Source organism: Streptopelia decaocto (assembly GCF_964273445.1).
Source record: "Streptopelia decaocto genome assembly, chromosome: 6".
In the NCBI taxonomy this organism is placed as follows: Eukaryota; Metazoa; Chordata; class Aves; order Columbiformes; family Columbidae; genus Streptopelia; species Streptopelia decaocto.
Genome location: NC_138660.1, coordinates 35,327,133 through 35,339,262, shown reverse-complemented (window position 1 = coordinate 35,339,262; position 12,130 = coordinate 35,327,133). Strand labels below are relative to the sequence as shown.

Sequence of the window (12,130 nt, the reverse complement as noted above, 5' to 3'; positions counted from 1 at the left end):
TCTGCTGCAGGGCACACACCCTCACACACTCCCCTTCAACCCCCTGCTCCCTCCTGCATCCTGCTGCACCCTCCTATGCCCTCCCGCATCTTCCTTTTACCCACCTGCATCTTCCCACAACCTCCTACATCCCCTGCATCCTCCCATGCCCTCCTGCACCCCCCTGCATCCTCCCGCATCTCCCTGCACCCTCACACACCCTCCTTGATGCCCATTTGGCTGGGGCACAAGGGCCAGAGGTGTGTTACATTCGCAGCCTCTGGGCCTCACGACCTGGCCAAAATGGGCCACCCCACTGGCTGTCACATCATGGGCAGAAATCCCCCCTGCAATCCTCTGCACAACTAAGCTTCCAGGCTTGTTGCCGCTTGGATTTGTGGACACAGGGCTGTGATCCTGGGAAATGCAATGGGAAATGGGCAGGGGGTCATGGACTCTGGATCTCCCAGTGCAGGGGTTTTGGAAGGTAGGAGAGAAAAGCCTAAAAGATTGTTCCTTTCCCCTTTATTTCTCCCTTTTTTACAATCAATGTTCCTATCACGTGCCTAGCTCAGACCCCAAGGAAGAAGACAAAGTTTAAACACTGAATTAAGATGGTCCTGGATCTCATTTAATCACCACGTTTGATTGCATTTCCGAACAGACCATCAAGCATCAGCCAGTTCCCAAAGCAATTGCTCTGAGTGTGGTTGGCCACATGTCCCAAAGAGTCATTTGATTTTAGTACAGCAGCTTCCTGACTCCACTGAATTTTTTCCTTATCCCAGTAATACAATCTACTATATCCTCGTGCCCAACACAAGCACACAAGGAAAGGTGAAATAAAATCAATTCACACTCATGTTTCTCTCCTTCTTTTTAATTCCAGGGCTTTTTAATTGATCACCAGTGAATTATGTCCCTTGGACACCCAGGACCCCTGAATAGTGAAGCTCCCCGCTAGATGAGGCACAACCATTTTGTCGCAGCACTGCAAAGTGCCATAAAGGAATGTACTCAACTCAGGGACTTTGTAGCACCTGAATCCAGCCCTAGTGAGGTTTCCTTTATGGTTATTTCACATGGGGAGATCAAGTGCAGAGGCTCATAGACCCCTATGGGAGGTGGAAGTAGCTGGAGGCATGAGGAGGAATTCAGCTGGAGCACATTTAGAAGGAGTCAGAGAAACTGCATGGACATGGACATCACACACAAACCCAGGCGGCAGCAGTGGTGTCTTCTCCTACAGACTCACCTCCTCTCTCCAATTCTGTACTCACCAGAGGAGACAGGAGGAGGGAAACCTCTGGGCACCTGAAACATGGTGGCTGAAGCTGGAGCTAGAGGTATTTGGTGCTTCTCAGCTGTCACAGAAAGACTGTCTAAGGTGTCTAACCTTAGCCTTCACATCTGATGCTCTCCAGAGAGCACTGGAGCCCAAGAGTCCTCTGTGTCCATCTGAGATATTGTTTCCCCCAAAGTATCTAGAAATAAACATCTCTGGTAAGAAGAAGAGAAACCCCACTGCCAAAATATGGCTGTACTACTTCTGCTGCCCAGGTCCAACCCTCTCTCCAAGTTGCTGCATTGGGAACCGCAAACAGCAACAAATTTCAGCAGCAAAAGCCGGCAGTGCTGCAAAGCTGAGAGGGCTGCCGGGATCCCATTGGGAACGAACAGACCCCAAAATCACCACCTGGTACTTTCTCATCGGCCACTTTGGGAACCTGCTCAGCCAAGAGGGCTGCAGCACTGGATTGTGGTGCCACCAAGGTGGGTTGGGACATTTGAGTCTGGTTAAGACCATTGGGTAATGAGAGATCAATGGCTCTCCAGTTACAAATGAACTGGAGACAACAATAAGCTGTTGGTGCTGCTGTCAGCAAATAAAGATGTAAGATGAGCCAGGAAGCATGGAGGAGCCTCTGGTCCATGCACAGGGAAGATGAGATCCTGGCGTGCTCTGTCACAGATTCTCACCTGACTTCTTAATTTAATTTATTGGCCCATCAATCAGTCTTCCCATCTTCCTAATTAAAAGGTGAAATTATGGGAGAAGGACTTTTTTCTTATTGTTTCTGGAAGATCCCAGCGCTGGGGCTTTTCTCCCAGCCACGGCTTTCAGCTCCACCCCCCGCCCCATACATCAGCAATTCATAAAGAAAGATTTATGGCAGGGTGAGCTAAGCAGGGAGGCAGGATTTCAAAGTCAAGGGCGTTTTCCTCTGCAGACTTCCTCCTCTGCCCTTGAGCTCACCCCCGCCTGCCTTTATTTCTTCTCCAACCTTTTGTGTGCTTGATCACAAAAACAACTGGCCAATATGCCAGCTGCCATTAAAAGGATCTGGCAATTGGCCATGACATTTACTTGCACGGGTGTGGACACGCTCTCCCCAAAATAGTCACCCCTGCAGAGACTCCCTTCTCCCTCCCCTCTCCCTCAGTGGTTGATCCATCAGGTCTCTCTTTCATCTGGTCTCTCTTTTCACACGATCACCGTTATTTTTCTGGATTGCAGATGTCAGGAGCGCACAGGGACAGCCCCAATCGGCACAGCTGTAACACACACAGCCGTGCCATCAGCTGAGATATCCTTCATTTGTGGCTAACTGCTTCCCTACAAGGAGATTTTATTCCATGCCCTGCTGCTTGTAATCCAAGAGAATTATGTTCTTCATTAATTTGAAGTCTGAGCCCTCTAGGCTTAAAGAGCCTTGTAGAAATACCAAATATTTTCCAATCCCTTTATTCCCTGTTGTGATAATAAATCTTGTTCCTTTTCCATCAGAGAACAAATAAAGAGGGGAAGGTCTCCCAAGAACTGAAGCCTTACTGGGGTCTTAAAAGCCAATAATTTTCTTCACAAGGTAAGAGAAATATCGTCAGCCTCTTCACATGTTGCTATAAATAACACAGATGAAAGATCCAGAAGCGATGCTCTGGGGAGCAGCCTGCCCTGAGTGTTTCGCCCATTCCCCCATGGGCTCTGTGGCCCCAGGACGTTTTCATATCACCAGTGCCTTCTTGGTGGGGAGGGACTACTAGGGTGGAGACATTGGCACTGTCTTTATTTGTTCCTAGTGAGCAAGAGCCTGCTGGTTACAGACTCTTTTCATTCCTCGGCATAGTTATCACCTAAATACCTGTTCCCCAAGCTCTGAGGCTATCAGGTAGGAAGGAGGACAGAGTCATCCCCATCCTGTACTCTGCTGGGCATCTCCCACAGGTTGAACTGAGGAGTCAGAGTGACATTGGGTGAAATATGGCCCTGGACATTGCCAGGGCCCTCATTGGAGTGGGCACAGTGCATTCCTTGATACACACATCATGTCTGGATTTCTTTTCCCAGGATAATGTCTTGGAAGCTCATTACAAGCAGTAACGGTGGTGCCAGCCCACATGTTGTGACCATAGTTGCCCCAGTGGCTCTTGGGGAATTGCCCGGTGTCCAAAATCTCTAAAAACAAGGCCGCTTATTTCACACCGCAGTTTTGCCCAGATCCGAACATTGGTGTATCCCTTCCTTCATCTTCCTCCCACAGGCAGGGGCAGGATGCAGTGGTGGTGCTGAATTACAAGCAGCAAGCCTGCAACTTAGCTGCAAGCTACAGAATTACTGTGATTTTAAGGGCTATGTCTAAAGACCCAGGCAGAGGGGCACCTCTGCTACCAGGGAAAGAGGGTTCAGGACCTACTCCATCTATGAGAGCGTGAGTCCTGCAGCGTCACTTCTACACAGCTTCCAGCAGCAGTGGACAGAGACATCCAGCCCGAGGAAAGGAGAACAAGATACCTATAAGTATCGCAAGCTCCTTCAAGTGCCACGCATCTTCTCAGCACCTGGAGTTTAGTGAGATGTGGTTAAGTGGTGTCCCTCTCCATCTGCACCTGGTAGCAACCACAGCAAAATTCCTTCATGAGGATGCAGCTGGCCAGAGCCTGGGTTTTCTTTCAGATTCCTCTAGGTAGGTGTGGAGTGGAGTGTTTTCCAGGTAGGGCATTATCCATGGAAAAGGTGGAGAATTTAACCCTCTGAGCAAGACACTTTTGTAATTATTTTAGTAGATGGAGATCCTCCAAAAGATGTAGCTTGATGTATCTGGCAGCGTTTGAGCTCCATGGACAGGATCCTGCGGGCAGAGGCTGGTGTAGGAGTGGTGTGGCCTGGAGGTGAGTGGGACACTGTAGAGACGGAGGGTGGGAGGAGGGTTAAATGGTACATCGTTAGGGAAAAGAGAAAACTCATTATACATTTTTAAGTGGCCCAGGTAGAATACTGAAGAGCAAAGAGCTGCAGTACCTGGGCTTAAAATACAGTAATGGAGAAAGCAAACAATAATTCATTTTTCATTTGAGAAATAGCTGTAATTAATTAGAAGGTGTTTATGAGTTTTCTAACAACTGTTCTATAGCTGCAGGAAAAGAAGCCAGTTAAGAGCTCTCTGAGAGAAATTAGGGAAGATTTTTCTGCCAGAGGATTGCTGGGGATGATGTGAACATAATTACAGAGCCAGGCTTGCTCTGAGAGCAACATTTGTATTCTGGGTAAAACAGAACAGCTCTTCCCCACCAGTACCAAAACAAGGGAGGAGGGGAAAGGAAATCTTCTGAAAAATTAAAGCATCTGGTTAAGGTGACTTCAGGTGTTTTTATTTTCATGGTGCTGCACTGTTTCCCTTGGATGTCAGGTCATTTCACTGAGAAAAGGAATTCAGTTTACTGATGTGCAGTGAAATGAACCACAATAACAGAAACAAAATGGCTTTTTCAATACCAACATGAGACAGTTCAGCGCTGTAGAAATTACAGCGCTGTTAGTTAAAAACATGAACAAGTGACACAGAAAAATTGACAGGAGTCTCTTTTGCGCTTTTCCCCCCAAATAGATTGATTTTTATTATTTTTTTTTTAAATTTCAGGGTGAGTGAGATGCATTCCCAATTAAAAAAAAATATAAAAACTCTGTCTGGAAATGGTCCGAGTGGCTGCAGTGAAACACCAGTGGCCAAGTGGGAGGACAGCTTGTGTATCCGCACCGCTGCGGGAGGGAAGGTGAGGACACGCTGGGACTGCCAGCAGCCAACGGGCACGGGGAGGTGTCAGAAGCGCTCAGGCGAGTACCTCTCTATTTCCCAGGGACAAGAATTCATCTCCTGGCCATAGGTGAGGTTAGGGCTTGGCTTGCCAATGCTGTTTGGAAAAGCAAAGCTCAGGGACACTGTTTGCCACTGCATTCTGCAGAGGCACAAAGGTGGGGAGGAGGCAAGCCTTTAAGAGAGTAGGTGTGGAGGGATGCCGGTGTCTTAGTTCTCCTTTTCTGCTTTAAGGTTAGGGTTTGGAGGTCTGTTGACTCAGGACTCCACTATATAATTTCAATCTGTAGGGCCTGCAGGTTTGGAGAACAAACTGAGAAGACCCCAAGGCGCTTCGGTGTTCCTTGAAGTCTATGTGGGCTGGCAGGGATGGTGAACAGTGGCTGATTCTCTGTGTCTCGGGTATAACTCACATTTGGGCTAAGACTAAGCAATCCAAAGGTCGAGGAGACCAATTTATTGCTGCATGGTGCAAGGCCATCAGAGATTGGCTGTCACTGGGGAATATAAATAGCTCTAGAGACGGGGTAGGGAGCCAAAGGCAGCTGAATCCAGGGTGCCAAAGGCTGGGAGAGCTTCAAAGAGACCTGGTGCCATTTGCAGTCCATGCCTGGCTCACATTTTCTTTTACTGTAGACATTTGGCCTCAGTTGTAGTGAGAGGATAATCAGACAAACTTCATCTTCTGTATATTGCCCATGAGAGCAGCCTGTGCCATGGGGACCTCATGGTTAAGAAGAGGGCAGGTGACCACAGCTTGGGACGTCATCCATTCCTGTCTGCATTCAGGCTCTCAGCAAAGTACAGGAAAAAATGGGGGATCTGAACCCCAAATAGGCCAGACTCTTGCCAGATGCTGAAGAACACTGCAAGGTTAGGAAAACACTGGGGCCTTTGATGCTTATGTTGTATTTTCTCTTGGTACAGAGATGCACCTGCAGTCCAATTAAGCAGCAGGTGACCCAAAATGAAATACTCTAGACACAAGCTCAGCAACTTCAACACATGCTTTGATTTAGCAAACTGTTTTGAGGTGGCCTCCATCTTCAGCCCCTGGGTAAGTTCCATTTATTTCATTTAAAATTAGGAGGGGCTTAAAAGCTGTGTTAATTAGCATAGATTCATAAGCACTGTGCAAAATACAAACTGAGTGAATTTGCTTCAAGCAAATCATGGCTCTTCTCACTTCAGATGTATGTTATAAGCATTACTCTGGTGTGTGAAGGGGTAAAATCTTCCTCCAAATCTGGGGAGGGGCTTTGCCTGGTCCTTAAATGCCAATGTGCTCTGTGCTCTCATGCTTAGTGCTGGGGATTTATGTCTTTTCTTTTTCTACTGTACAAGAGGAGGGGATTTCAGGGCAGCCAGATCTTTGTAAGTATGGCTTTGGGTGCCTGTAGTGTTTGAATCCTGTTCTCCTGCTCCCTTGAAGCTTCTGCTGGCCTTCAGGTCTGCTTCCCAAGATGTGCAGGGCTGCTGAGCATCCCCAGTTGGTTGGCATATTGAAGGCTGCCTTAATTAATACCCACAGAAGCCGTGTGAAGGCTCGACTCCTGGGCTCCAGGACCACGGTGGGATGGAGACTGTGGAAGCTGCCGTACGGTTTTTGTCTTCCCCGTCCTTCCCCAGGCTCCGGCGGGCCCGGGGTGGCCCCGCGCTCCCCCCGCTGCCGGGGCGGGCGGTACCGGAGGCGGCGCCTCCTTCCCCTTTGTCCCGGCCCCGGAGCTCCGAACTGGGAGGCGCTGGGAGCTGCTGGTGGCGGGGGCTGCAGCGGTAAGAGGGGTGAGGCTGCCCGGGGCGGGGGGCTCGCTGCCGGGGGAAGGCTTCTCCGGGCGCACGGAAAGCACCCGCAGGTCTCCCCTCCAAACAGGGCTGCTGTTCCTGGTGGGAGTGGCTCCTGAGCTGCTACGAGCTCAGCATCATCCCTTGCATCATGACATACGATAACTCTTTATTACCTGACGCTGGATATCTGTGTGTCACTTGCAAAACTCGCTGTTGTTGTATCCTTCTGCCCACCTTGCTCACTGCGAGCATGCGAGAGGGTGCCGTTACCCATCCAAAGAGGCAGTGAGTCCTTCTGGCCGGCTCTTGGGGTCTGTTTTTGGACCAGGAAAGCCGTTACCGTCTTGGACGGTGTCTGTTCGAGCACCGAGATAAACAGGATATGGCCCAGAGCCTTCCGGTGCGGCTCGATGGGTGAAGAGCAATGTGCCAGCAGCCGCTGGGCTTCTGCTCGCCGGACCCTGCCCGGTGGGTGCATGGACCATGTGGTTTATAGCAGCCGGGGGGTTAAATTGATGAGGCAGCAGGGGAACGATGGGCGCTGTGTCTGTGAAAGCAGCTTTGATGGCGACACTGTGGACACAGGGCTGAGCTGGCAGGAGGCCCGGGGCTCGCCTCTGCATGTGGTTCTGGGTGACGGGTTTAATGTGGATCTGTATTTAAAAGAGACTTGGAGCATTTCTGGTGTGGAAAGGGACAAAAAACATATCGGATGGCTCAGAAAGTGCAATCAGAGAGTTGCTGTGTTTGTGTTGCTAATACTAAAGCATGCATTTCCTTAAAAAAAACTAACTTTTCTGCTGCTAGTCTTTCTGACACTCTGCTTACTCCTCCCAAACTTGTAGATATTCCAGATATAGTGGTGATTTATTTCAAAAGACACCTGTGTGGGTGGGGAAAGCAAAGGACTAAGGAGAAGAAGGGTTTAAAAACCTAGAAAGCTTTTCCTTTTTGAGCACTGCTGGTTTGTTTCTGCAATTGGCTTACATCTGGGGGAGGGATGCTTGGAGAGCAGGTTCACTCTCCCTCACTGGAGCCTCATGGGCAAAGTCCTCCCCAGGCCCCTGCCAGGAACCTGGGACTTAGTGCCTGTGGTCACAAGCTAAGGAGGTAGGAGGAGTTTGATCCCATGGTGACAATCCCTGGCTTGCTGCCTCCTCCCAGGTGCCAGGTCACACAAGCATGGCCACCCAGTTGTTCGAGGGGAGAGAGCATGCGGCTGTCTACCAGAAATACAGGTTTGCTCCAGGTGAAGAGCTGAAGCAAACCATTCTCACCTACCTGCGGGAAAAGGTGCGTGGGGTATGGTCAGGCTGTAGGGGAAAAAAAGGCAAGAGTGTTTGTGAGCAGGAGTTTTCGTGGGCAGTAGTATTTACCCTGCTGGGAGTGTTACCTTGGTTGGTGCCATGGGGAAGAATAAATCAAGAGGGTTCAAGACAAGATATGGGCACAGAAGAGCCTCTCCAGGGCTGTGCCATGCTGAGGCTGTGTCTGTGTGGATGATGAGGGATGGAATGGGGGGGTAAAAGCACAGAAATTGGGTGGCTGCCCACTGAGACTCATCTGCTCCTCCCCACAGAGGGCAAACCCTGCTGAGCTGGTGGTGGATGTCGGCTGTGGGTCAGGACAAGGCACCCGCTTCCTTGCTGAGCACTTCAAGAAGGTGGTGGGAACGGACATCAGCGAAGCACAGATCCAGGAGGCCAGGGATGCCCCCTCCCCACCCAACATCTCCTACCTGTGAGTGTCGGGGCAGTGAGCTCAGCAAAATTCAGGTCCTCATGTGGAGGTGGTGCTTTGTGAGTATGATCGTTGTAAGAGCCAGCTGGCACCAAGGAAAATCCCATTTGATGGGATTCCTGGTGCAAACAAGTATTATCCTAGATTTACAGTGGCCATGGTCTTGCATCCCAACAGTCATCATTGCCTCCAAAAAATGCCCATGGACTTCCTGTCCTACTCTCTGATTCCTGTATTAAATTCTGCCTTTCTTTCCTTTCCCCGCTTCCAGCGTGTGCCCTGCAGAGGAGCTGCCATTCCAGGATGCCTCAGTGGACCTCCTGGCTTCATTTACAGCCGCACACTGGTTTGATATTGAGAAGTTCATGAGAGAAGCAACCCGGGTGGTTAAGCCAGGTGGTTGTGTGGTCATCAGCACCTACACCAGGGACATGAGCCTGCGCTATGGAAACTGCTCTGAAAAGCTGACTGAAGTCTTCAGGGAGGTGAGGTGATTAAACCTGAACCTTGGGGCTTCCCATCCTGATTTGGGCAGGGAGAAATGTGTACTAATTAGATGCAGTGGGGAATGCAATGGGATTGGGGGTACAACTAGAGGACTCCTATTACAGGATGGGGCAGAGAGATGGTTAAATACAAGGACAAGGCTGAGTTAGGGTGTTGGTGTTTCCCACGTAGTGCTGGGGCTGGTGGGATGAGAAGAGGGATGTTAGGACTCATAGGGCAGACTTTGGTGTGGCAAGAAGGGCTGCAGAGCAGATTTGGGAGGCTGATATTGTCAAAGAAACTACCCATTCTTTTCATTGTGATCAAGGTGACAGGAGAAATAAAAACTGTTTGGAAAGAGGGTTTTTTGGTAATCTTTCTTGACAAATAGTGTTTTAACAACTCACTAAAAGGAGACTTTCCACTATGAGTAACAGCAGCGTAGAGGACAGGACCCCCCCTTATCTCTATAATAAAATAGGATCCTTGGATTCTTGACACTGAGCAAGATTTTGGTGAATTTTAATGCAAGGACTATTTAAAAAGCCTACATATATGAATGCATCAGACCTAGGGCCAAGCAAACCCGAGTTAAGTGGAAAACGAGGGCTTCAGGTGGTTTAGTGTTTGTTTTTTATGCTGCTGTCTTTACAGGCCTGGAACATGCTTTTAAAATACATGCATAGTAGAGTGAAACATGTCTTGGAAGACTACAAAGAGATCTTTGAGGCCATACCGTTTCCAGACAAGAAGAGGTGAGCTGAGACCCCTCAGTGCAGCACCAGGAACAGATAGAGGTGGTGTTCCCACTCCTCCACAGGGCTGCCCAGTGAGGACACAAGGGAGCTGGGGTTGCCCGAGCAGGTAGCTGCTGGGTTTCAGCAAATGCCTTTGTATCGCAGCAGAGCCATGTGGCTGCATTTCCGGTTTCATTGTGGCTCTATGTTGGGCCAGCAGGCATGGTCTAAGGCTGCAAGGACCCTTCCTGCTCAAGGTAGAATTGGGTTAGATTTTTTTAGTTGGTCGTTTATGATAATTTGAGGCTTCTGAGCAGATCACTTAAGAGATGAAGGGAAACACTGGAGGGAGAGCAAGAACCCGCCCCAGTCCTCCAGGGAGCTGGCACCTGTGTCCCCACCAAGGCATGGTGCAGGGGCTAACTCTGCAGGCAAAAAGGATGTGTTGGCAGAGGTGTTGGTGTCCTGGCTGCTGGAAGGGAGCAGGCTCTGCCGGTAGGTCTGTGCTGAAAGGGCTGTTCAAGTCACAACTAGGTTAGATGGTCCCTGGTACCATCTCTACTTCTCCAGTAGTGCATCAATTAGAGCTCTTGACCCACCAAATGCCACAGTCTGATGGTACTTCCATCTCTTGGACCTTCGATAACATTAGGTATTTTATTCCCCACTGCCAGCTCTGTCTGTTGTCCCCATTTCACTGCCTTTGGGATTTAACTTGTCAATGTTCCTTCCCCATTTCCCTTCTAGAATCACCAATATCTTTGATAAAATCCCCATGACAGTTGCTGGTGTGATTGGTTACTTGGAGTCTATCTCTCCGTATCAAGCCTTTATGAAGAGTGACCCCGTAGCTGCAAAATCCTTCCTTCCAGAGATTGAAAAGAGGTGAGAAAAACACTTGGGAAAACAAGCAGGACATGGAAGATCCCTCTTACACAATAAACAAAGAGTGAGGTTGTGGGACCACTTCAAAGCTAGAAGTGCAGTGATATGTTCCCTCCATCTCCCCAGGTGTGGCTGGATACTTGTCAGAGGTTAAATAGCAGATCCTCGGCTGCTCACAGCATGGTTGATCTCAGTTTGAGTCAGCTGACTTAAAGTACATGTAGCTGTATCATGTTCTTGCACTGATATATCCATCCAAGTCTCATGTTAGAGATACTCAAGATGAGTATCTTTGCCTTGTTCTTGATTAGCAGAGGGCAAGAAAAACATATTGAGGATTATAAGAAGCTATTTTGGTCCACAATGAGGGACTGCTGCAGAGTTGGGAAGGGGGGAGACATCCCTGTTCCTCCCAATTTATTCACTGACCAGAACAACCCTTGTGCATGTGTTGGAAGCATCTGCCATTCAGATCTTGGCACCTTGGGTCAATGAGACCTATATCTGGTTGCTGATGTTGCCACATGTCGGGTGGGTGCTGGCTCGGCAGAGCAAGACTCTTCCTCTGCTTCTTGTTTCAGGATGCTGGAGACAATGGGAGTTTCTTCTCGTGAAACCCCAGTGGAGTTCTGGGTGAGGCATGTCTGTGTGCTGGCGTGCAAGGGACAGTGAGAGGAAAACCCTTCTCCTGATCTGGTGCTGGAAGGAAGAAAAAAGTAGATTGTCTCTTAATACTCCACTGCTAACCACCTTTATTCCTTGGGAAGATCAGTGCTGATTTCTGGTGATTAAAATTTTGATCTTCTATGGAAAGCAGACGTGGGTTTATACCTGCTCTCAGGTTCCTGTCTGTGTTGGTCCCCCAGTCTGCCCAGTGCTGTGCTGTCAGCACTGGAAGGGTCCAGTTTCAGACTGTGGTGGTTGTATACATGAAGATAAGGAGGAGGAACAGCTGAGGAACTTGTTGCATTTCTTACACAATTAATAATAAAAATGCTGATAAAACGTTGCTTGTGGTTCATCTTTTTAAGAGAGGCTGTAGAGCACCTGCTGGGATGGCAATAACTGCACTCTGTGGATGTTGCTTACCTAAGCCCTGAGTGGCTGCCTGTTTCATGGGGTAGATGGTTTTAAGTAGAAAGGGCCATTTTCCCCTTTCCCTGCCCAGGCTAAGCTGTGTGCTGGCTTTGAAGGCTGGGCCAGGAAGAGGCTGTTGTCACCTGCTACCTGACCCCATCCCTGGTGCTTTGCTGACTGGCACAGGTGCAGCAGCAGTGTATCTGCCCCAGGTTTGCTGAGTGCTGGGCCAGCACCGCTGCTTCCGCCCCCATGAGGCCACTTGCCCTGGCACAGCTCAGGAGCCTTTCTGGGGTGGCTGCCAGAGGGGAGTGGGTTTGTGCTCCCCTCATTCCCTGCCCGCTATTG

At 49.4% G+C, this 12,130-nt stretch overlaps 1 protein-coding gene across 5 annotated transcripts; it reads left to right on the top strand.

Annotated features, from left to right (window-relative positions):
• Window positions 1–6,763: 6,763 nt before the first annotated feature.
• On the top strand, window positions 6,764–11,729 carry LOC309441256 (putative methyltransferase). Of its 5 annotated transcripts, none has more exons than XM_082055878.1 (7): window positions 6,764–6,845; window positions 8,022–8,150; window positions 8,437–8,597; window positions 8,869–9,082; window positions 9,738–9,838; window positions 10,568–10,705; window positions 11,287–11,728. In XM_082055878.1, exons 2-7 carry the CDS (start codon window positions 8,040–8,042, stop codon window positions 11,375–11,377), a joined length of 816 nt encoding a protein of 271 aa, XP_081912004.1. In that variant the 5' UTR covers window positions 6,764–6,845; window positions 8,022–8,039; the 3' UTR covers window positions 11,378–11,728. The 5 variants fall into 5 exon arrangements, with proteins under 5 accessions (XP_081912004.1, XP_081912006.1, XP_081912005.1 ...); XM_082055880.1 differs by lacking the exon at window positions 6,764–6,845 and adding an exon at window positions 7,069–7,142; XM_082055879.1 differs by lacking the exon at window positions 6,764–6,845 and adding an exon at window positions 7,217–7,325.
• The last annotated feature ends 401 nt before the right edge of the window (window positions 11,730–12,130 follow it).

Excerpts from the sequence above, each read along its gene's own strand:
- LOC309441256 (XM_082055876.1), top strand. The coding sequence starts at position 7,282 with ATGTGCCAGCAGCCGCTGGGCTTCTGCTCGCCGGACCCTGCCCGGTGG. Across the intron at positions 7,330-8,021 it reads CGCCGGACCCTGCCCGGTGG|GTGCCAGGTCACACAAGCAT; the intron begins GTGCATGGACCA and ends GCCTCCTCCCAG. Across the intron at positions 9,839-10,567 it reads CCGTTTCCAGACAAGAAGAG|AATCACCAATATCTTTGATA; the intron begins GTGAGCTGAGAC and ends TTTCCCTTCTAG.